This window comes from Oncorhynchus nerka, linkage group LG15, assembly GCF_034236695.1.
Source record: "Oncorhynchus nerka isolate Pitt River linkage group LG15, Oner_Uvic_2.0, whole genome shotgun sequence".
In the NCBI taxonomy this organism is placed as follows: Eukaryota; Metazoa; Chordata; class Actinopteri; order Salmoniformes; family Salmonidae; genus Oncorhynchus; species Oncorhynchus nerka.
This window is the reverse complement of record NC_088410.1, coordinates 26,241,296-26,267,067: the sequence shown is the minus strand read 5'-3', so window position 1 is coordinate 26,267,067 and position 25,772 is coordinate 26,241,296. Positions and strand designations below refer to the sequence as shown.

The 25,772-nt window shown below is 43.8% G+C and overlaps 2 protein-coding genes and 1 long non-coding RNA gene across 7 annotated transcripts; 1 reads left to right on the top strand and 2 right to left on the bottom strand.

Annotated features, from left to right (window-relative positions):
* Positions 1-1,079: 1,079 nt before the first annotated feature.
* On the top strand, positions 1,080-10,617 carry LOC135559894 (uncharacterized). The gene is made up of 2 exons (XR_010458584.1): positions 1,080-1,169; positions 10,060-10,617. It is a non-coding gene; the product is annotated as an uncharacterized LOC135559894 (long non-coding RNA).
* Positions 10,618-14,456: 3,839 nt separating this feature from the next.
* On the bottom strand, positions 14,457-16,925 carry LOC115117156 (forkhead box protein D1-like). Its single transcript, XM_029645624.2, has one exon. The coding sequence runs from the start codon at positions 16,606-16,608 to the stop codon at positions 15,604-15,606; it is 1,005 nt and encodes a 334-aa protein (XP_029501484.1). The 5' UTR covers positions 16,609-16,925; the 3' UTR covers positions 14,457-15,603.
* Positions 16,926-18,012: 1,087 nt separating this feature from the next.
* On the bottom strand, positions 18,013-25,561 carry zglp1 (zinc finger GATA like protein 1). Of its 5 annotated transcripts, none has more exons than XM_065001378.1 (7): positions 25,404-25,483; positions 25,049-25,225; positions 23,132-23,217; positions 21,655-23,054; positions 21,360-21,469; positions 20,738-20,831; positions 18,013-18,882 (listed from the first exon to the last, which is right to left on the bottom strand). In XM_065001378.1, the coding sequence occupies exons 3-7, from the start codon at positions 23,204-23,206 to the stop codon at positions 18,747-18,749; spliced, it is 1,815 nt and encodes a 604-aa protein (XP_064857450.1). In that variant the 5' UTR covers positions 23,207-23,217; positions 25,049-25,225; positions 25,404-25,483; the 3' UTR covers positions 18,013-18,746. The 5 variants fall into 5 exon arrangements, with proteins under 5 accessions (XP_064857450.1, XP_064857449.1, XP_064857448.1 ...); XM_065001377.1 differs by having other exon boundaries at positions 25,049-25,221; positions 25,373-25,460; XM_065001376.1 differs by having other exon boundaries at positions 25,373-25,458.
* Between the last annotated feature and the right edge of the window lie 211 nt (positions 25,562-25,772).

The window sequence follows — 25,772 nt, the reverse complement described above, 5'->3', positions numbered from 1 at the left end:
CCAAAGTGCTTCAGGAACATACACACAGGACGCAAACACACACATTCACGCAATCATCTATATGTCTGTACATCTTAACTCCATGAAGTCCACATCATTTAACAAACTAACAAATGACTACATGCTTCATAACATACACACACGCAAACACACACATTCACGCAATCACGTACATGAGCACTCAAGCACACACACACACATACACGCAATCACGCACACCAAGACACATACATAAGCGTTCAAGCGCACACACAGATGGGCTCCATGGCCACGTTTCCTCAGCCTCATGTAAACACTATTGTGTGTCTGGTGATAGGAATCAGTACGGCCTAATTGTTTGAGGCAATACTCACAGTGCTATAGATGGAGAAAGTGACAAACAATACAGTGCAGAGTGTGTGTGTGTCTGTGTCTGTGTCTGTGTGTGTGTGTGTGTGTGTGTGTGTGTGTGTGTGTGTGTGTGTGTGTGTGTGTGTGTGTGTGTGTGTGTGTGTGCGTGCGTGCGTGTGTGCGTGCGTGCGTGCGTGTGTGCGTGTGTGTGCGTGCGTGCGTGCGTGCGTGCGTGTGTGTGTGTGTGACGGCCAGTGGGACAGACTACAGACACGTCTAAGCTCATAACCACAGATGTATTTGGGTGTTATTTTTCCTGGTTGTCTTGGAGTCTATTCTTCTTCAAACAGATCAAAATGCATTAGTTATGACGGGGTGAACTCCCATTAGGTGAGCGTCCATTTAGCACTGGAATCTAGGCCAATATATAGAAAGACTAAGGCAATCTGAGAGCTGGGTGAATGTGCCAAATGCTATGATTTTGATTAGATAGGATGTTCATAGGAGATGGAGCCCAGAACAATTACTCATACAGGTAGACTGTAGTATTTATCATTGTACTTCTATCTGGTCTCTGTAATTGTCAGGGAGAATCTAAACAAACATTGCACTTACTAAATGTTGGTTAGCATTATCAATAGAATTACAGTACAGGGAAATATGTCAATCTACACAATTATGTCTCTAATTATGGCTGGGTTATAACGACGCCATAGAAGAGCTGAACGTCAGTCGACAGTCACACATCACTTCTTTCCCAGGATGCACCTGGCCGGAAGGGGGTCGAACGGACGCAGGGGACAGCTGTTTCCTGTGCATACTTCCTGGCAGCAGAAGAGGTGAGATGGTGTGTGTGTGTGTGTGTGTGTGTGTGTGTGTAGGGGGGGGTCGTAAGGGCGTTGGGGAGGCCTTCGGTCCTTTCCAAACAGGATATATCTGCCACAGCCACAGGTGTGAAAGCAGCGGACCACCAACGCCCATCACTCACACACACCACGCATGCAGCGGAATCTCACTGCACTGAGAGCCCCATGTTTCTGACTGGCTGGGGAGGGCAGCGGGGGAGGGGGGAGAGTTAGAGAGGGTGAAGTACTATAGCAACTCAGTTATGGACAGAGGCTTGACCCGCTGGGACAGAGAGGGAGAATGGCTGTTGGAATGACACAAGAGGATCGTTTCCTTTAACAGCAGATACCACGGTTAACACAAAGTTCAAGTTCACAGCCACAAAGCAAAATCTGTCCCCACAGTTAAAGCATTAACTACTGGGTAATGCAATTTCAACCCACCAATTGGTAAGTGGTACATGGGACCTATCCTCACAGCCACGGTCTCTGCTACAATCAACTTCCCCATATGACCCTTGACCCCCGGCAAGTCCTCATCCTCATTCCATCACGTGCTCATCCCACTTCCCCTTTTGGCAAAGCCACCACAGATACTTCCAAAAGGAGAAACTACAATGGCTGAGTGGGTTAGGGGTTGTGTGTGTGTGTGTGTGTGTGTGTGTGTGTGTGTGTGTGTGTGTGTGTGTGTGTGTGTGTGTGTGTGTGTGTGTGTGTGTGTGTGTGTGTGTATACATGCATCCGTGCTTGTCAGTGTGTGAATGTGTGTGTGTGTCTGTATTCTTGCGAGCAAGTTTTCCGTCTGCGTGCACGTGTGTTAGTGTGTGTGCAAGCACGTCTGTGTGTGTGAGAGGCACGTCAGTGTGTGTGCGCGTACATGTGTGTGTGTGTGTGTGTGTGTGTATCCGTTTGAGTGTGTAATCCCCCAGGGTCACGATGACACTGTGTACCACAACACAGTATCTTCTTCCTCTCTCCACTCATATTCCCCATCAACAGCACGAGCACCGTCCAAATTCCACTCTAAATGGGTTCCGGCGTTCCGGGTTCATTCAGCGTGACCGACGATTAAGCCGCGGGCGGTGAGCCATGTTGGTCGAAAGCTCTGCAAAATAGGAAATACCGCGACATCACTTTTCCACTTTCACTCACTCACACAATTTTCCCAAATAACTTGTTCCCATGTGATGGTTAACCTACACGACTCAACTCGTGTTCAGTCTCTGTACATGTCCCTCTAGGTGGAGACATAGGCCTGTGGTAGCCTACAGACAAAGCCGGCACCACTACAGTTGAAGTCCTCCTGGTAATTCCCGGTGCAGTTCTCCAAGTTCACCACATGGTGGTACTGTTCTGGTATTCCCCCAGCCTCTGCTCTGCCTCTCTGCTGGTGGGCTGCTGGCTCAGTTCTATAGTGCTGTGTGAGAGTGGGTGGTCCAGGCCAGGTGGAAGAGAGGAGGATTATCACCATGCCTGCCTGCACTCACAAAAAGAGAGGGAGGGAGGGAAAAGAGAATGAACTGAGAGAGAGAGAGAGAGAGAGAGAGAGAGAGAGAGAGAGAGAGAGAGAGAGAGAGAGAGAGAGAGAGAGAGAAGAGAGAAAGAGAAAGAGAGAGAGAGAGAGTGAGAGAGACAGAGACAGAGGGAGGAAATAAGGAGGGAGAAAGAACTAATATGTTCTGCCTGAGATAGACATCTGCCATCCAGATGTGAACTTCATGGAATTAAATGAAAAGTAAAAAGGATGAGAGAGAGTGGGGGGGTGTTGGCCATGATGTTGAAGAACTGGAGTTCAGTCTTTCTCTCTTTCTCTCTATCCCTTCTTCCACCCACCTCCCAAGGGTTCATAGATCTACTTGAAAGTGATGAATAAGGAAGACCACCTGTCTAAACAGGGAGATGGTGATGACAAGGGAGAATGTACAGTATGTACCATGGGGATAGACGTGATGGTGATGAAGAGGGGGAATGTACAGTATGTACCATGGGGATAGACGTGATGGTGATGAAGAGGGAGAATGTATGTACAATGGGGATAGACGTGATGGTGATGAAGAGGGGGAATGTACAGTATGTACCATGGGGATAGACGTGATGGTGATGAAGAGGGGGAATGTACAGTATGTACCATGGGGATAGCCGTGATGGTGATGAAGAGGGAGAATGTACAGTATGTACCATGGGGATAGACGTGATGGTGATGAAGAGGGAGAATGTACAGTATGTACCATGGGGATAGACGTGATGGTGATGAAGAGGGAGAATGTACAGTATGTACCATGGGGATAGACGTGATGGTGATGAAGAGGGAGAATGTACAGTATGTGCAATGGGGATAGATGTGATGGTGATGAAGAGGGGGAATGTATTGCCATGGGGATAGACATGATGGTGATGAAGAGGGGGAATGTATGTGCAATGGGGATAGATGTGATGGTGATGAAGAGGGGGAATGTATGTGCAATGGGGATAGATGTGATGGTGATGAAGAGGGGGAATGTATGTACAATGGGGATAGATGTGATGGTGATGAAGAGGGGGAATGTATGTGCAATGGGGATAGACGTGATGGTGATGAAGAGGGGGAATGTATGTGCAATGGGGATAGATGTGATGGTGATGAAGAGGGGGAATGTATTGCCATGGGGATAGATGTGATACACTTTAGAAGAACAGGACTATCGATACTGTAATCATCAAGGATGACCACAACTTTCACTCTGTCCTGCCCAGTCACCACACATACCCATGTGTCTGCATTCTGCTGTCTAGCTGTTGACGTATCTTACAGTGGGTGAACCCTGTGGTTAACATGCTCTACATGGGTGGTTCAGGGCTCTTAGCCTTGTAAACCCAGGATAGGCTTTAATCAAATAAAGCCTAACAGGGAAAAGAAGTGGCCTGTAACAGCATTAGATTGTAATTGCACTTTTCAATGATAAAAAACAATCTCTGTTTTGGTGGTCCTGGCTATCGTGCAATTTATAAAACAAAACGGTCAGTGTGTGTGTGTGTGTGTGTGTGTGTGTGTGTGTGTGTGTGTGTGTGTGTGTGTGTGCAGGGCAGCGGCCCATACAAGGCTCTGGCATGCATTGAGACAAAGGTTAATAACTTTATTTATAAACCATTTTTCGATTCCACATGTTTCTCATAGTTGGCTGAAACAACCCAATAAATAACTTGTACTCATAATGAGATTTAGTTCAACCGGTATGCAGAGAAAATAAAACATCATGGATGACCCTCTAACCCCATACACTATCCCTATTCATATCTCTCTACATGTACATATACACACACGTACACACACACGTCTTATACACATACACACACGTACACACACACACACACACACACACACACACACACACACACACACACACACACACACACACACACACACACACACACACACACACACACACACACACACACACACACACACACACACACAGAGCCAGGAAGGTGTGTGTTACCTGTAACTATTAAAGGTTATATGTGGTAACGTTCTTGGTTATAGGGTGCTATTAGTTTTATTCACGTTGGCCTCATAATGGGGTGTTGTTTCTGCTCCGGCTGTATAAAAGGGCTGTAAAACAACACCTTTCCATCCCCTTTTTGAGTGACTAACCAGGGAAGAGAACAGACCTCCACAAAGAAAGTTGAAAGCGTTAGATGAATGGTGGCTAGGAAAAACTTCAGACTATTTCATAGCCACCGTGCTTCTACATCTGCATTGCTTGCTGATCGGGGTTTTAGGCTGGGTTTCTGTATAGCACTTTGTGACATCTGCTGATGTAAATGTAAATGTAAATGTAAATATGATGTAAATAAAACGTATGGATTCTGTGATACATTATATAAATGACAGCCCACTTCATAAACGATTGAAAATGAGTCTTGAGTCATCTGTACAGGCTCAATACAGGCATCTGAGCCTTAGTCCTGCCCTGCTTTACTCAAGCACAGCAAAAACTCAGCTAAGTAGACCACTGTCAGTCAGCAACCAGACAGAGCTGGGATGCACTTCACACACTAGGAAATACAAGAAAAGGGGGAAACCAGAGAGAGAGAGAAAAGCCTGACTCTTTCACAAAACACAACACATGAGCCGAGTTGAAAGACATAAGAGCCTGAATGGATTTGTATTGAATGACCATATGGAGACCAGACTTGTAGCAGGGTTATAATCACATGAGTCAAATTACAATGTGGTGCAAGTGGTTTCATTTCAGGGTTGTGTGTGTGTGTGTGTGTGTGTGTGTGTGTGTGTGTGTGTGTGTGTGTGTGTGTGTGTGTGTGTGTGTGTGTGTGTGTGTAAGATTCCAAGTCATGACTTTTGATTGACAGATGCGTGGGGGAGTTCTGCGTGACTTAGAATGTAGCAACTCTTCTTAGAATGTAGCAACTCTTCTTAGAATGTAGCAACATGTTTTATGATGTAGCAACACTTCTTGTAATGTAGCAACACTTCTTGTAATGTAGCAACACTTCTTAGAATGTAGCAACTCTTCTTATAATCTGAGGCCCATCTGTCAACTCTATAGCGTGTTTTAAATATCTGCCCTTTATGACAACTTTGTGTTTGTTGAAATGTGCTGCAAAGTTGCTTTATGGTCTAAGTTACACACACGCTGTACATACAGGTCCATTATATTACCATGCTGTACATACAGGTCCAGTTTATTACCACGCTGTACATACAGGTCCAGTTTATTACTACGCTGTACAAACAGGTCCAGTTTATTACCACGCTGTACATACAGGTCCAGTTTATTACCACGCTGTACATACAGGTCCAGTTTATTACCACGCTGTACATACAGGTCCAGTTTATTACCACGCTGTACATACAGGTCCAGTTTATTACATACAGGTCCAGCTGTACATACAGGTCCAGTTTATTACCACGCTGTACATACAGGTCCAGTTTATTACCGCTGTACACAGGTCCAGCATACAGGTCCATTATATTACCACGCTGTACATACATACAGGTCCAGTTTATTACTACGCTGTACAAACAGGTCCAGTTTATTACCACGCTGTACATACAGGTCCAGTTTATTACCACGCTGTACATACAGGTCCAGTTTATTACCACGCTGTACATACAGGTCCAGTTTATTACCACGCTGTACATACAGGTCCAGTTTATTACCACGCTGTACATACAGGTCCAGTTTATTACCACGCTGTACATACAGGTCCAGTTTATTACCACGCTGTACATACAGGTCCAGTTTATTACCACGCTGTACATACAGGTCCAGTTTATTACCACGCTGTACATACAGGTCCAGTTTATTACCACGCTGTACATACAGGTCCAGTTTATTACTGTACATACAGGTCCAGTTTATTACCACGCTGTACATACAGGTCCATTTATTACCACGCTGTACATACAGGTCCAGTTTATTACACGCTGTACATACAGGTCCAGTTTATTACTTGTACATACAGGTCCAGTTTATTACAGGTCCACGCTGTACATACAGGTCCAGTTTATTACCACGCTGTACATACAGGTCCAGTTTATTACCACGCTGTACATACAGGTCCAGTTTATTACCACGCTACATACAGGTCCAGCTTATTACCACGTACATACAGGTCCAGTTTATTACCACGCTGTACATACAGGTCCAGTTTATTACAACGCTGTACATACAGGTCCAGTTTATTACCACGCTGTACATACAGGTCCAGGTTTATTATTACGCTGTACATACAGGTCCAGTGTATTACATGTACACAGGTCCAGTTTATTACTACGCTGTACATACAGGTCCAGTTTATTACATACAGGTCCAGCTGTACATACAGGTCCATTATATTACCACGCTGTACATACAGGTCCAGTTTATTACCATACAGGTCCATTATATTACCACGCTGTACATACAGGTCCAGTTTATTACTACGCTGTACATACACGCTGTACATACAGGTCCAGGTGTACCAGGTCCAGTTTATTACTACGCTGTACATACAGGTCCAGTTTATTACCACGCTGTACATACAGGTCCAGTTTATTACCACGCTGTACATACAGGTCCAGTTTATTACCACGCTGTACATACAGGTCCAGTTTATTACTACGCTGTACATACAGGTCCAGTTTATTACCACGCTGTACATACAGGTCCAGTTATATTACGCTGTACATACAGGTCCAGTTTATTACCACGCTGTACATACAGGTCCAGTTTATTACTACGCTGTACATACAGGTCCATTATATTACTACGCTGTACATACAGGTCCAGTTTATTACTACGCTGTACATACAGGTCCATTATATTACTACGCTGTACATACAGGTCCAGTTTATTACTACGCTGTACATACAGGTCCATTATATTACTACGCTGTACATACAGGTCCAGTTTATTACTACGCTGTACATACAGGTCCAGTTTATTACACATACAGGTCCATTATATTACCACGCTGTACATACTGTACATACAGGTCCAGTTTATTACTACGCTGTACATACAGGTCCATTATATTACCACGCTGTACATACAGGTCCAGTTTATTACTACGCTGTACATACAGGTCCATTATATTACCACGCTGTACATACAGGTCCATTATATTACCACGCTGTACATACAGGTCCATTATATTACCACGCTGTACATACAGGTCCATTATATTACCACGCTGTACAAACAGGTCCAGTTTATTACTACGCTGTACATACAGGTCCATTATATTACCACGCTGTACATACAGGTCCAGTTTATTACCACGCTGTACATACAGGTCCATTATATTACCACGCTGTACATACAGGTCCATTATATTACCACGCTGTACATACAGGTCCAGTTTATTACTACGCTGTACATACAGGTCCATTATATTACTACGCTGTACATACAGGTCCAGTTTATTACTACGCTGTACAAACAGGTCCATTATATTACCACGCTGTACATACAGGTCCAGTTTATTACTACGCTGTACATACAGGTCCATTATATTACCACGCTGTACATACAGGTCCATTATATTACAACGCTGTACATACAGGTCCATTATATTACCACGCTGTACAAACAGGTCCATTATATTACCACGCTGTACATACAGGTCCAGTTTATTACTACGCTATACATACAGGTCCATTATATTACTACGCTATACATACAGGTCCAGTTTATTACCACGCTGTACATACAGGTCCAGTTTATTACAACATTGTACATACAGGTCCATTATATTACTACGCTGTACATACAGGTCCAGTTTATTACTACGCTGTACATACAGGTCCAGTTTATTACTACGCTGTACATACAGGTCCAGTTTATTACTACGCTGTACATACAGGTCCAGTTTATTACTACGCTGTACATACAGGTCCAGTTTATTACTACGCTGTACATACAGGTCCAGTTTATTACTACGCTATACATACAGGTCCAGTTTATTACCACGCTGTACATACAGGTCCAGTTTATTACAACATTGTACATACAGGTCCATTATATTACCACGCTGTACATACAGGTCCATTATATTACCTACATACAGGTACATACAGGTCCATTATATTACTACGCTGTACATACAGGTCCATTATATTACTACGCTGTACATACAGGTCCATTATATTACCACGCTGTACATACAGGTCCATTATATTACCACGCTGTACATACAGGTCCAGTTTATTACTACGCTGTACATACAGGTCCATTATATTACTACGCTGTACATACAGGTCCATTATATTACCACGCTGTACATACAGGTCCATTATTACTACGCTGTATCCACCACGCTGTACATACAGGTCCATTTATTACCATTACGCTGTACATACAGGTCCAGTTTATTACCACGCTGTACATACAGGTCCAGTTTATTACTACGCTGTACATACAGGTCCATTATATTACTACGCATACAGGTCCATTATATTACATACATACAGGTCCATTATATTACCACGCTGTACATACAGGTCCATTATATTACTACGCTGTACATACAGGTCCAGTTTATTACTACGCTGTACATACAGGTCCATTATATTACAACGCTGTACATACAGGTCCATTATATTACTACGCTGTACATACAGGTCCATTATATTACCACGCTGTACATACAGGTCCATTATATTACCACGCTGTACATACAGGTCCAGTTTATTACTACGCTGTACATACAGGTCCAGTTTATTACCACGCTGTACATACAGGTCCAGTTTATTACCACGCTGTACATACAGGTCCATTATATTACCACGCTGTACATACAGGTCCATTATATTACTACGCTGTACATACAGGTCCATTATATTACCACTGTGAAGCAACAGAAACATAGGCACAGACACATGTACACACACACGATAACAGACGCACTATACACACACATACACATGGATTTAGTACTGTAGATATGTGGTAGTGGTGGAACAGGGGCCTTAGAGTACACAGTGTGTTGTGAAATCTGTGAATGTATTGTAATGTTTTTAAAATTGTATAAACTGCCTTAATTTTGCTGGACCCCAGGAAGAGTAATCCATAATAAATACAAATTGTCATGCCTGCCCCCGCTCCCCCTCCCTGGCACTCGAAGGTGCCAGGCTCCCCAGCATTACGCATTCCTGTCACCATCATTACGCACACTTGCCTTCCACACATCACACGCATCAGTGATTATTGGACTCACCTGGACTCAATCACCTCTGTCATTACCTCCCATATACTGTATCTGTCTGGTTCCCGCTCTGTTCCCTACTTCAACATGAATTGTCGTTTGTTGTTGTTTACCCGTGTGCTGACGCTGTTCCTGTTTTGTTACCTGTCTGTACCTGAGTAAATGTTGACTCCCCGTACCTGCTTCTCATCTCCAGCGTCGGTAGTTACAGAATGCTGAAGCCATCATACAAAGCATCGGGGAGTGCTGGCGTTGCGGTTGGTGGTGACGTCGGGTCCGGGGCCCGCCACCGATGGAACCGGGGGTGCCTAAGCCAGCTCTTCAGGCTGCCCTAGCTGGCTCGAGAGGTTCTTGCCCCGGGTTGGCTCAGAAGGTGCCCATCCCACGTCGGGCCTCAGCCGGATCATCAGGCTCCCAGTCCAGCGCCCGTGCCTTGGCCGGCCCGTCAGGCTCACCCGGGGGAGTACTGTCACGCCTGCTCCTGCTCCCCCTCCCTGGCGCTCGAAGGTGCCAGGCTCCCCAGCATTACGCACTCCTGCCACCATCATCACCCACACCTGCCTTCCCCCCATCACGCGCATCAGCGATTATTGGACTCACCTGGACTCAATCACCTCTATCATTACCTCCCCTAATACTGTCTGGTTACCCGCTCTGTTCCCTACTTCAGCATTAATTGTTGTTGTTTACCCATGTGCTGACGCTGTTCCTGTTTGTTACCTGTCTGTTCTTGAATAAATGTACCTGCTTCTCATCTCCAGCATCGGTCATTACACAAATACAAATACCAGCAATGCATTCTGTATTCCAAAAATGATACCACTAATTAGGCCTACTGTAGCTAATGATGCTAGGCCTACTGTAGCTAATGATGCTAGGCCTACTGTAGCTAATGATGCTAGGCCTACTGTAGCTAATGATGCTAGGCCTACTGTAGCTAAATGAGTGGTGTGACAGCTGTGAAACCAGGCGAACTATCAGTGAATATAATATGAACATTGGAAAGGAGAGAGAGAGAGAGAGAATCTCTTCATGCACGTTTACTAGACCAAATAATAATTCCACCAGGGTGGTCTGGCAGTGCGGTATGTGGGATCGTCAATACGACCCCGGAAAACATCCTAGCAATCCCCCCGCTCCCATCTGTGTAACTGGCTGGACCCACAAGGCTGGGGAAGGGGGGAAGGAGGAGAGGGTGGGAGTAACGAGTCCTCCTCTAAAATAACAAAGCTACCATTGACACTGTCGTTCCCTCCCCCACTGGTCTGGCTGACTTGCCCTTTCTCCCCCTACCTCTCCCCCTCTCGGGGTTGAGGAAATGTGGTTCAGGTATTGAGGCGTGTTGGCTTCAAGGAATAGGTCTAAGTTGCCCTGTGCTGTAAATGCTAGTCTTAGGTCAGTCTAGTCTTAGGTCAGGTTAGGACTTGGGGAGTGAAGCTGATCCTAGATCTGTAGCACTGTGTTGCCCTGTCTGAACGCACCCTCCACTGTAGCGTCTACAATTAAAACACTGTAAAAGCACTCCTTTTCCTTCTCTCTCTCTCTCTCTCTGTCCTGCTTTGGGTCTCCAGCACCTGTCAGCCCTGGTTTTATGAGCACTGGAGGCAGAGCTGGACACAGAGCAGGGAGAGGAGAAAGAGAGAGGTAGGGATGGCAGGGTTATATTTATGAATTTATGGGCTGTAGGACGGCACACAGCACAGCGCAGTCTATCCAGCCCCCAAACGCTCCGGAACATACTGTGAGAAACTCTTTATTTAGATTTTCATCCTCCCCCCTCTCTCTCTCTCCCTCCTTCCCTCCCTCGTTCTAACCCATAACCCTAGGCACAGGAGACCACCACTAGCCTGCTTCAATCTCGGTAACACTTTATTTGGATAGTTGAAATGTAACTGATAGTCTGTAGACTATCTATATACTAACCCTAAGCCTAGCTCTAACCTTAACCCTTATCCTAACCCTAAACTTAACCCTTACCCTAATCCTTATTCTAAACCTAACCTTAGCAAGCAGTTGCTTATCAACGGACAGTTTGTTGATAGTAAGACAACCTCTAGAGCATCGACAGAGGGACTATCTGGATGATCCAAATAAAGTGTGTACTCGATCTCATACATCAACAGGTTCCACCCAGGCGGATCACAACCACCCTAAGTGTCTGAGAACCTAATGAATTGTTCTGTACTATTCCAGATCTGGAGCGAGAGCCCTTCAGGCCACGAAGGAAGAAAAGACAACTGGAGATCCAGCAGCTTGTTCTAATTAAAAGCCTGGCTCTGCTGCCCCAGCCAAAAGCCACAAATAACAACCCTTCAGCAGCAGAGAATTAGGAACCATTTTGTGTTTGCTATATAAAAAAAAGGAACAGGAGAGGAGGAGGATGCAGCTTACACCAGAGACCACCAACACAGTGAGCTACCTAGCGCTGGGCTGGAGGAACAGCATATTCACTACACAGACAGCTGGGTGGCATAGACCTAGAATACAGACATGAACTACAACAGGAGGGCAGACTGGCAGAGAGAGAGAGAGAGAGAGAGAGAGAGAGAGAGAGAGAGAGAGAGAGAGAGAGAGAGAGAGAGAGGCTGAGCAAAGACAAGAAGGTGAGAGTTTGGATAGAACGATAAGCTGGAGACAAGGAGAGAAGAGAGAAGAAGGAAGTGAAGAGCAGGGAAGAGAAGCAGAGACACAACACACACATACACACCAGTTCACCCTGCCTCGTACACCAAGGTGGCACAAGGAGAGCAGCATAGTTGTGTGTGTGTGTGTCTAACACCAAGTCAACAGTTTTTTCTATCAGAGGGATGGCATTCGAACTAAATACCCCTCCATCTACAAATCACACTAGACCTGGGTAGTATCTGGGGTTTTTTCCTACATTTTTCTTTCCTACAGTTCTGTCAATCTGTCTTTTCTCTAAGAAGTAAATGGCTGGTGCTGTTTGTTGACCTGGAAACTGGGGTTTGTGACTGATGTGTGGTAGAGATGTGTATGTGCGCGTGCGTGCACACACACACACACACACACACACACACACACTCACACACACACAGATTGATATGTGTTGGATCGGTTAAGGGGTGAGTGAGGGTGAAGTCATGACATCTGGCTGTCTTCTCTGACATCACGTAGCGAGACTAAACATAGCAGAGAAAATAGGGCTATTTGGACTTTTATTTTTTCCTGCTTTTGTTGTGGTCCTATTTCTAGCTATGAGATAATTGGAAACATTCGGTGCATCACATCTCTAAAAGTAATAGAAAAGAATCTGGGACCATATTCGTAAAATGTCTCTGAGTGCTGATGTAGGATCAGTTTTGCCGTTGCAACACGCCTTTTATATCAAAATGAATAAGATTATAAGGACAAGGGGGACCTGATCCTAGATCAGCACTTCTATTCTGAGATGCTTTTTGAATACAGGTCCTGGGGTAAGAACATTGCGGTCAAAGTGATTTCAACAGAATAGGATGGAAGGATTTTACTTGACAGTCCCTATTTACACTTCTGTGGTAAGAATGGAATTTTTGCACTTACTTCAGAGAGTTCTAAACTACCTGGTAATTAACGGCACATAGGAGTGGTTGTTTCAGTAAAACACAAAGATCCAAATGTAATTATAGGTAATTATGATGTAATTTCTCAGTAACCGGGTAAATACCTGACTGTAAAATCAAAGCCACTCTTTGTCACCATTGTTAAACTCTCTTTCTCTTTATTACTCTTCAGATTTTCCATTTTTCAAACACATCTCTTTCTCCTTCACTTGATTCCCTGTCCTCTACTAAAACTCCTTTCTGGCACCATCATCTGTATCCTTGTTCTGCTGAAACTCAGAAGCTCCGTGCACACACTTTCTCTCTCTCTCTCTCTCTCTCTCTCTCTCTCTCTCTCTCTCTCTCTCTCTCTATCCTTCCTCCCATTCATCTCTCTCATTCTCTGTGGATGCATGGCTGAAGTGTGAGCTCACAGGCCTTCTGGGTGGCACTCCTGCTATATGTCACTGTCATCTGTTGCCACGAGGGGGGTCCCCTTTTCCAAATACACACTCCTTCATATCGCCCGCCATGCGCGCACAGGGGTCTTTAAAACACCGTGCAGAGTTGAGTTTTAATGGGGCGCACGGGGTCGCGCACACACACACACACAGGAGAAAAAGGTATAATTGATTAAAAGCCCAATATGATGGTGTGTGCCAGGAAAAACAAACTGCTCAGAGAGATGACCAATGATGGAAAGTGGAGAGGTTTTGTGTGTTCCGATGCTCAGCAATCCAATAACACTAGGATTTATAGCAGGAGATCAAATGCTCCAAAACACATGTCCATCCATCCCCAAAACTCAATAATGACTCCCATCCACAAATGTATGTATTAATAGTATCCCTATGCTGTATCCACTGATGGTTTCAACTAAAGTGAGTAATATGAGTGTGTTAAAGCTGTGTAGTAATGCTGACATGGGTCTTTCTGAAACGGAGAGGCAGGCATATGGTAAACACTATAGCCCAAGTCCAAGACAGCACACAGAATCTATAGACACAGACAAATATAGGCTGCATTGAAGTAAACAACTACACATTACACTCAATATAACAATGTGATGTTTAATGTAGGCTGGATCTCTCTAGATGCGTCTGGTTAATCGTGTAGCAACATTACAGAACAAGCAGATGTTTCATAACTTATTTAGCGTGCCGGATTTGGAACTGTAGGCCTTTATAATACGAAGGCGTTCGCTTTGACTGTGGAATGCCTTCTAATACATGTAGGGGTGCAGGACACGCACCGATTCACACACACACGCGCATACAGAGAAACTCGAGCGAGAGATGGGCAGATGTGTGTGTGCACTGTGAGATCTTGCATATACATTACACATTTAAAAAAATATATATATATATATATATATATATATGTGGAAATCAATCACACGTTGACACGAAGAGTAAAATCAAATAAACTCAATGATGTCGTCACATTTAAACGGTTTCCACTCGCGTGCCCAAGCAGGTGAAGCTCATATTTTCTGCCACGCAGGCATGGCCAAATGTAGCAGAAATTAAGCTACTGAATGAAACATTTTCAAATGATAATTTGTAAAAATTATAACGCCAGTCAATCAAACCAAATATTGTCAACTTGAACAAAAATAAGACCAGGCACCTTTGAAAATAAAAGGCTATTGAAAACTTGTGGTTTTATGTTTCAGGGCTCCACGTTGTTTGCGCTCCAAATATTTTGTGTGTTTTTGATTCCACAGTGTAGGAAAACACACTTCGCCTTAAAGATAAATAAGGCAAAATATAACATTGTCAAAGTATAGAGATTACATTTGCCACTGGCAAGATTGGCACATTTGGGAGATTAGGCTAATTCGGAGAGGTTCTGCGTTAGTGAATCAAGAGAAGTTGTATAATAAATCTGACATGTTCAATTTGATTTTTTTTTTACATTTAGTGTTGTTTTCAACATTACAATTAATGATGTTGCCAAATGCCAAATGAAAACATTTAATTATAAAGTGCTTATTTACACAAAATATAGGCCTCAAACATTTATATTGCAAAACATTTTTTGGGTTGGCCACTAACATTGTTAAAAATGTTGACTCAATTGACACATCTTCAAAACATTTTTTTCATTTGAAGCATTTGTTTAATTGAATAGATACAAATCTATGAAAGGTGGTTTTCCCTGATGAATCCTCGTCAATACAGAAAACACTTTTGATTAAGCTATTTGTCACCAAGTTGCTGCAAGAGTTCATTTGCTATATGGCTGGAGTTGGGGAGAGCACGTAGTTTGTGGTACTCGGGATGAAAGCTCCAGAGATGCGGAGCGCCCATTGAATGGAGCGAGGCCGGGGACAGAAATGAAGATCCGGGGACCAAAGCTTGGGCCACCGTGGAGGCTGAGCGGCGCGTCGTTTCGAAATTCTCAAAGCTAAGAGACGGATGTGGAAGAAATGTCTTTTGGACAACGTTCGAATTCCTTGATAAAAGTGAGGAGAGCGCCGGCAAGATGCTGCTCATTGGTGGGATGCTTTGGTTAGAAACAGAATGATGTTCGATGCCCAAGTGACGGTACAATTCCAAACCGGGTACCTGAAAATGACACGGCCCTATTCCGTTCGTCCCGTAGAAGGAAAATCCAGGGAGCACGCTACTGCGCTCGAGCGGGCACCGGGTGTCCATCATCCCAAATCGGTAATTCTGCCGTTTGAAACGTTTCCTCCGCCGTAGGAAGCTCCCGTTCTCGAACATATGAGACGACATAGGGTCTAACGTCCAGTAGTTCCCCTTCCCGGGGTTACCGGGCTCGCGGGACATTTTGACGAAGCAGTCGTTGAGGGACAAGTTGTGACGGATGGAGTTCTGCCACGCCGGGAACCTCTCCCCGTAATACGTGAAGCGCTGGCTGATGAAGTCACATATCTCCGAGAGAGTCAGTCTTTTCTTCGGGCTCTGGAGGATTGCCATGGTGATAAGAGCGATGTAGGAGTACGGAGGTTTCACCGAGGCAGCGATTCTCTCTGTACAGTTCGGCGTAAAGTCACCCTCATCCTCCGTATCCTTCGCTGGCTGTTTTGGAGACGAGGACGCAGCGCCTTGCTGCTCCAAATCGGCCCCGTCTCCTTTGGTTAAAGATACATACCCCTCGTTCCGTGTAGCTTTGTTCCTTTTTCCATCCACGTCGGCATCTGCCCTCTCCATGAGTTCGAGCTCTCCTTCCAGGGTCATAATCCTCGCGCGGGTCCGGTGCCACCTGCATGCGCCAACAGGCGAGATGATGAGCCTCGGGTCGGACACCAGCCAGAGCCGACACACGCGACGGGCCTGCCTCCTGCCTTTTCGCTTTTCATTAACAAAAAAAGAAAAGAAAACCCAGCTGCACGAAAATACTTTTCACCCCCCTCCTCCTGCTGCTCTTCCTCTTCAGTCCTGAAAATAATTACGACAAAGACTTACTAACGTAAACATCCATCACAAGCAGTCACAACAATCATTGGGCCTACAAACGTGTTTTTGATCTTGGGGAGAACTAACGTATGGAATAAAGCCATTAGACAACTTTATGTCCAACACACAATGGCACATTAGGACAGTCTTCGGGGCGTGTTGTCATACACTCAATACAAATGCACTTTGTACTCAAATCAGAAGCCTGATTGTAATCATTTGATGGGTGAACTATTGTCAGTTTTCTCCGACACGTTTAACAGATAACAGGACTCAAGAATACATCCCGTTCTCCCATTTGTTAAACCATTACTGAATACCTACAGCCTTTTATTTGAATAGAATCGGTCTCCCACAACAAATGCCAATCCTACCCAGCTCTCGGTCCAGAGCATCCTTTTATGATGGCTTTTATTTCACTTGAGTCAAATATGGTTAAAAATGTATTGTTTTCTGAAAGGAGAAATGAATGAAGAAGCACTGAACTGGAGAGCTAGGACAAAATTACTTCGGTGCCAGAGCACGCCTGCTGCGCTTTTACGTGTGGTCTCTTTGCAGTAATGCATAAACATTGTAAGGGTGTTAAAGACACTAGCTAGCTCGATATTGTGTAATCAATTAAAAATCATGTATTAGCCATTCTTTCCATTTTGTTTATGGAATAATAATATATGATTTAACTAAATGTTATGATTAGGTTAGGCCACTTATCTATGTGAAAGACAAGCTAGCAGTAGACAGATCTTAATTTAAAACTGGTCTATACTAAATACTTCAGGAGAATTCCAATATTTCCAACAGATAACGCAAGTGGGTGGCCAAGCACATGGCTAATACTGTGTGGTTATTATTTCAGAATGGATTATGCACTTTTCGGATTTGAAAAAGACACATCGGCAAAAGAAAAAAAGGGCCGTTTCACTACAGGCACAAAATAATGCACAGGCCAGGTCATTTATTCAACCCTGCTGCAGCAGTGTCTGATATTAAACTTGCATCTTTCTTATTTTGATACATTTTAAAGTCCCCACTAATTGCATTTAATTTAAGCATAGAAACATCCCTTAAGCAATTCTCACAAATCAGTTTGAATATGGTTCCGCATCAATTCATATTCCTCATTCTAGACCAAGTCGTAGGCACACACATTCAGAGGGTTGAGAGATGAAATGAAAACAAACCGAATAAGATATGTTAACGAATTTTATGCACACCAAACCCAAAAGTGTAGTACACACTAACACAAAAGTTTATTTTGATTTGTTTACAGGAAACAGTCAAGATAAGGAATTGCTTCATCTCTAATCCAGCCAGTTAATGCTAAGGGCAGTCCAGAAACAACCAAATAGAAGAAAGAATAATAATAAACTAAACCAGAACAGATAATATATCACTCAAATTAATTGAACTTAATGTAACATACAAACTGGATAGCACCAATGTCAAGCCTAGTAAACAAGGAGAGTAAACAGTCCAAAATGGCTACCAATTCCCAGTAAAGCAGGGCACAGTCTTTGGCCAGAGCCATGGGTCCTTAGTCCCAAAAGTGCACTACCTTTGGCCAGAGACTCCCAATTCCCTGTATAGTGCACTACTTTTGTCAGGGTCATTTCAGACAGACAGTCTATTGTCAGACACAGCCTCCAAGCAGGAGACTGTTCTTCTATTGAACTCCTTCTTCCTAAAGTGACAAGCGCACGCTACAGTGCTAAAAGCAGCCAGACCCGTCAGACTGTGACTCACCATGGCTCAGCCAACACCGTGACACACTATGACAGTATGTGATGTAATAAATGATCAAATAACTCCAAGAGTCTCAAAGTCAGGAGGTGTGGCCAATTACCATGTACCTGGAGGGGGACTGTCTGTGGTATCAGTGTCTAGGACCTCATGCCAAGGCCTAAGTGTGTTCCCTTCCCCTACAAGGCAGAGTGCTTGCGGTGGGACGTAGCCAGCCGTGATAAGTTCCCACATTTGAAGCAGCGCGAGTTGGAGTTGCCCTCCTTCCTAGGGATGTGCCAACACTGCAGACAGCGTACCTTGTACTTCTTATACCTGAGGAGTAAGTAGACATGGAGGAGAATAACAGGGGATATTCAATGGAGGTGGGAAGTTTACATACACCTTAGCCAAATACATTTAAACTCAGTTTTTCACAATTCCTGACATTTAATCCTAGTAAAAATTCCCTGTCTTAGGTCAGTTAGGATCACCACTTTATTTTAAGAATGTGAAATGTCAGAATAGTAGTAGAGATAATTATTTATTTCTTTCATCACATTCCCAGTGGGTCAGAAGTTTACATACACTCAATTAGTATTTGGTAGCATTGCCTTTAAATTGTTTAAATTGGGTCAAACATTTCGGGTAGCCTTCCAAAAGCTTCCCACAATAAGTTGGGTGAATTTTGGCCCGTTCCTCCTGACAGAGCTGGTGTAACCGAGTCAGGTTTGTAGGCCTCCTTGCTCGCACACACTTTTTCAGTTCTGCCCACAAATTTTCTATGGGATTGAGGTCAGGGCTTTGTGATGGCCACTCCAATACCTTGACTTTGTTGTCCTTAAGCCATTTTGCCACAACTTTGGAAGTATTCTTGGGGTCATTGTCCATTTGGAAGACCCATTTGCGACCAAGCTTTAACTTCCTGACTGATGTCTTGAGATGTTGCTTCTTTATATCCAAATAATTTCCCTTCCTCATGGAGCTATCTATTTTGTGAAGTGCACCTGTCCCTCCTGAAGCAAAGCACCTCCACAACATGATGCTGCAAACTCCGTGCTTCACGGATGGGATGGTGTTCTTCGGCTTGCAAACCTCCCCCTTTTTCCTCCAAACATAACGATGGTCATTATGGCCAAACAGTTCCATTTTTGTTTCATCAGACCAGAGGATATTTCTCCAAAAAGTACAATCTTTGTCCCCATGTGCAGTTGCAAACTGTAGTTGGGCTTTTTTAATGGCGGTTTTGGAGCAGTGGCTTCTTCCTTGCTGAGCGGCCTTTCAGGTTATGTCGATATAGGACTTGTTTTACTGTGGATATAGATACTTTTGTACCTGTTTCCTCCAGCATCTTCACAAGGTCCTTTGCCGTTGTTCTGGGATTGATTTGCACTTTTCGCACCAAAGTACATTCATCTCTAGGAGACAGAACGCAGTATGACGGCTGCGTGGTGCCATGATGTTTAGATTTGCGTACTATTGTTTGTACAGATGAACGTGGTACCTGCAGGCATTTGGAAATTGCTCCCAAGGATGAACCAGACTTGTGGAGGTCTACAAAAAAATTCTGAGTTCTTGGCTGATTTCTTTTGATTTTCCCATGATGTCAAGCACTGAGGCACTGAGTTTGAAGGTAGGCCTTGAAATACATCCACAGGTACACCTCCAATTGACTCAAATTATGCCAATTAACCTATCAGAAGCTTCTAAAGCCATCACGTCATTTTATGTAATTTTCCAATCTGTTTAAAAGGCAGAGTCAACTTAGTGCATGTAAACTTCTGACCCACTGGAATTGTGATACAGTGAAATAATCTGTCTAAACAATTGTTGGAAAAATTACTTGTGTCATGCACAAAGTAGATGTCCTAACAGACTTGCTAAAACTTTGGTTTGTTAACAAGACATTTGTGGAGTGGTTGAAAAACAAGTTTTAATGACTTCAACCTAAGTGTATGTAAACTTCCGACTTCAACTGTAGGTCACAGTGATTGATGGCCTTACGTGTCCTTCAAGTTCTAATTCTGCTCACATACAGGGTTATGCAATATTGTGGTCATCAAACCATCTACGTCACTGTCACCATTTACTAGAACCACAGGGTCAGAGTTCATGGCCACGTGACCTGACCAGGAGAAACTCTGGGCCGTGACGATATGCTTGATAATGCACTGTATTTAACGTGACTCACCTTATTCCACAGGCGTTACACAGCGGGGTACCATCCTCAGCATCTCGCCACAGAGGAGTCTTCATGGTGCAGCAAGAGGCACAAATCTTATTCTCTGATGGGGAGGAGAAAGGAGTGGCTATCAGTACAAACAAACAGGCCTTGTGCCCTAATCCTCCTAAATATATGTTGTAGAATAATGAAATGACATGTTTCCATGACTCAGTATGCGGCTTCTCTCTCATTCGGTTTTCTTTCTAGGTGCACAGTGAGTGGGAGTGCCAAAGCACAACCTGATCTCGCAACCCTGCCCTCAACACTGTACACTACGTTACTCATTAAAGTCTTAGGATGTTTACACAGCCGTTTCCCAAAATACCTCCATTAAAACTCCCCCTCATCAAATGTATTCCACCTGTCTATGGTTCTAGTTAAAGTGTTTGGATTTGTGTTGTAATGGTACCCCCTCCTGGATTACTGGAGTAGAAATAGTTCTACACAAAACATCCAGTCCCTGCAATTAACCTCTCATGAACCCTTTTTTCTAAGAGTGTAGTGTTCTGCCTATTTCTACGGTGCTGGTATTGTTTTGTGCAGTAGTGGCGCCCCCTCCTGGTGAAGAGTGATAGAGATTGGTAGTCACTGGAGGAGGGGTCGCTCTCTTCAGAGCTGCTGGTCCTCATGGAACTCTGGGATGAACGGGACCTGCCTGCTCTCAGTGACCTCCTGGTCGGACCACTAGAGAGCTCTTCACTAGGACACACACAAGTTTGTAGAGAACATTGTGAGATATTTTACAATAATATACCGCATAGGGAAATTTGTGACATACAAATTGAATTTCATATAATACGTTCTATTACGGCAGCGCTAAATAATATAATACATGTTTTTGAGTTATGGGGAGAAAGAGCAAAGCACTCTGACATCAACCATACCTGTACTTCTTGGAGGTGATGAGAAGGCGACACTGCTCCCTGCTGTCGTCCAGCTCCGTCTGCATCCGGAACGTCACTCCCTGGAAGTCTGGGTCTCCAACATCCACACTCCGGCTGGGACGGAGCTGCTTCCTGGGGGCCTTGGTGGACCTCCACATGGGGTTAGACGGAGAGGGAGACTGGGGGGCTGCGGGGATAGTGTCCATGTCGTCCTCCAAGTCCTTGCACCTTTGGGTGAGGTCCAACGGAGAGTCTGTAATAATACTGGTATCTTGTACTGTGTCTGTGTCCTCTTCCATGGAGCTTTCGTTGAGCTCTGCTTTGACGCCTGCAAAACTGCCATCTTGTACTGACTTTTCATTCACATTCACAGACCCTGCTTTACTGTTCAATATGAGCAACATAGTATTATAAGAGGAGTTTGGGGCTGGTGGCATGTCTTCCTTGGGGTCAAAGGTAAAACATATGTTTGAGTTGAAGTCCAGGGTCATGTTAAGGTTCAGCTCTTCTGGGCCTGGATGTAAGCATGTCATGGTGTCTACGGAGGGAGACGACAGACTTGCTGCATCCTTAATTGTAGCTACTTTGTGGACAAGCGTTTGCCCAAACAGGTTTATATATGACACAGACGGATGTTTAACTGACAGCCCGTCTTTTGCCTCAGGAGGGACCTCCACTGTGTTGTCGTGAGGGACTGAGGCACAGGGGACCTTTCTGCTTTCTTCACTCACAGACAATCCATCACCGTTAAGACAAAATGTGGCTCCTGTTTCTTTGTTCGTTACAACCTCAGAGTCTGAAGCTCCCACACCAGGTTTAGTTTTGTAGCTGCCATTGACATCCGGTGATGTCTGAGAACTGGTACCTGGACTTGTGGGTGAGCAATAACCACCTCCACCCAACTCCCCCATCTCTCCCCTGGACACGACATGCGGATGGGGAGAATCCCCTCTGGTACTGACTAGAGTGGGGCAGACAGGGACAGTGTTCCTACTGTACCCCACACCTTCAGGAGGATGATCGTCAGAGTCTATAGGAACCAACTGAGCCCTAGCAGAGGTTCCCTCTTGGTCATCTGACTGGAGGAGTCTCTCACACTGCATGTTGATCAGGCTCATCAACTCCCACGGACTGCTGCTACTATGACGGCTGGGCAGGACTGAGTTTGTATGTCTCCTACATTGTTCTAAGTCATCTTTTGGCTGGTTGTGAAGGCTCATGAGAGAGGAATTGTGCTGAGGAGGAGAAGGTCTATGATCAGACACTTGATTCTTTTTAGACCTTTCATTTGATACAGGTAAAGTCTTAGGCTTTGAGTCTACGGAGCGGTTGTGGACAGGGGTGGGAGTTGCTAGCTTGGAGGCTTCTTGGATGAGGTAGAGGATAGTGGACTGGGTCACCTGAAGAAAAATAAAAGAAAGAAGACTCAACCACACACTGAGATAATATTGACCCACCTCAAGCACAGCACACACACCTGCAGGCCCTCCTGGGTGTCCGGATCCTCCATGGTCCCTTGGCTGCCTGGTCTGTAAATGGCTCCTGTGCTCATGTTGATGTGCCCTTATTGTGGAAAGAAAACAATTGGAAAGTGGAAAGTGTATCAGCTGAATACAGTACCAGTCAAAATCAAAAGTTTGGACACACCTACTCATTCAAGGATTTTTCTTGATTTTTAATATTTTCTACATCGTAGAATAATAGTGAAGACATCAAAACTATGAAATAACACATATGGAATCATGTAGTAACCAAAAAAGGGTCAAACATATCAAAATATATTTTGTATTTGAGATTCTTCAAATAGCCACCCTTTGCCTTGATGACAGCTTTGCACACTATTGGCAGTCTCAACCAGCTTCACGATGTAGTCACCTGGAATGCATTTCAATTAACAGGTGTGCCTTAAAAAGTTCATTTCTGGAATTTCTTTCCTTCTTAATGCTTTAGAGCCAATCAGTTGTGTTGTGACAAGGTAGGGTTGGTATACAGAAGCTTGCCCTATTTGGAAAAAAAACAAGTCCATATTATGGAAAAACAGCTCAAATAAGCAAAGAGGAACGACAGTCCATCATTACTTGAAGACATGAAGGCCAATATAGAAATGTTCAAGAACTTTGAAAGTTTCTTCAAGTGCAGTCACAAAAACCATCAAGCATTATAATGAAACTGGCTCTCATGAGGACCGCCACATGAAAGGAAGACCCAGAGTTAACTGAACCTCAGATTGCAGCCCAAATAAATGCTTCAGAGCATTCAAGTCACAGACTCATCTCAACATCAACTGTTCAGAGGAGACTGCGTGATTCAGATTTTCATGGTCAATTTGCTGCCAAGAAACCACTACTAAAGGCCACCAATAATAAGAAGACTTGCTTGGGCCAAGAAACACGAGCAATTGACATTAGAAAATCTGTCCTTAGGGCTGATGAGTCCAAATTTGATTTTTTTGGTTCCAACTGCCGTGTCTTTGAGACATAGACTAGGTTAACAGGATGATCTCCGCTTGTGTGGTTCCCAACGTGAAGCATGGAGGAATAGGTGCTATGCTGGTGACACTGTCTGTGATTTATTTAGAATTCACAGCACACTTAACCAGCATGGCTACCACAGCATTCTGCAGTGATACACCATCCCATCTGGTTTGCACTTAGGGGGTCTATTGTTTGTTTTTCAACAGGACAACGACACCCACCTCCAGGGTGTTTAAGGGCTAGTTGACCAAGAAGTAGAGTGATGGAGTTCTGCATCACCCAACCTCAACCAAATTGAGACGTTTTGGGATGAGTTGGACCGCAGAGTGAAGGAAAAGCAGCCAACAAGTGCACAACATATGTGGGAACTCCTTCAAGACTGTTGGAAAAGCATTCCTCATGAAGCCGATTGAGAGAATGCCAAGAGTGCAAAGCTGTCATCAAGGCAAAGGGTGGCTATTTGAAGAATTTCAAATATATTTAGATTTGTTTAAGACTTTTTGGGTTACTACATGATTCAATGTGTCATTTCATAGTTTTGATGTCTTCACTTTATTCTACAATGTAGAAAATAGTAAAAAATAAAGAAAAACACTTGAATGACTAGGTGTTTAAATCGTTTTTTACCGGTATACACACACTTCCTAAATAAAAACAAATACTTACAAATTACAATAAATTATTACACATGGATAGTTGATTTCATTATACTACAATAATTCAAGCTAAAAAGATTGTAAAGTAGCCTATTAGTACCCTACTACTCTTAACTTCTAGAACAGTCTGAATTAGCTGTCAAAATCAAATTAGCTTCGTGAGCAGAACTTAGAATTAATGGCCCAACAAACCTTTAACAAATAATGAGTAAGCCTACAATGACATTCTAACTAACACGATATAGCCTATTGATACACACTTACTTTGTCAAATTGTATGAATTTCTCCTCAAAACGTAATCATCTGCATTCTACTATTTGATTAACGTCCTGAATGAGGATGACACATCTTGCTCGAGCTCCACTGCTCAGTCTGAGGGCACACTGAGGCCGTGCGTTTGAATACGAACTTTTCTGCCACACAATATCTCCACATCCTACCTTAGAAAATATAAAGTATTTAAATTTTAAAAATCGAATTATGAGATCCCTGTGATCGATCGGATTAAATAGTTATTGAAACTATCGAGTTCAATCGTTTGGTTATGTAATGCCCTGATCACGTTGGTGATCACGGTTGTCTCTTACCAAGGCGATCAGGGCCAACATGCAGAATCACCTTTAGTTTTCTCACTGAATCTGTCTTGAGAGAGATGACAAGAGTAATTTCCCCCAATTTGATCACGAGCTTCAGGAAATTGATAGTCACGTCGCCGCAATGCATTTGTTGTTGGGCCTACAGGATGCCACAGATGTCTGTGATTGAAGTTGATTGGCCTGCATAAACACATAAAAGTGTGGGTTGAGTGATTTGCGTTCTGGATTTTCCCGAATTGTTGGCCTTGTGGCGCCTCGGTTTCTTCTGTATATATATAAAACGTTTTTACATACAGGTAAATAGGCTACTAATGTCTTGTACGAATAGTCATCCATTACAAAACACGTGAAGTGAGGTTCTTGGTAAAGATTGTAGGCCTACTGTTGAGTT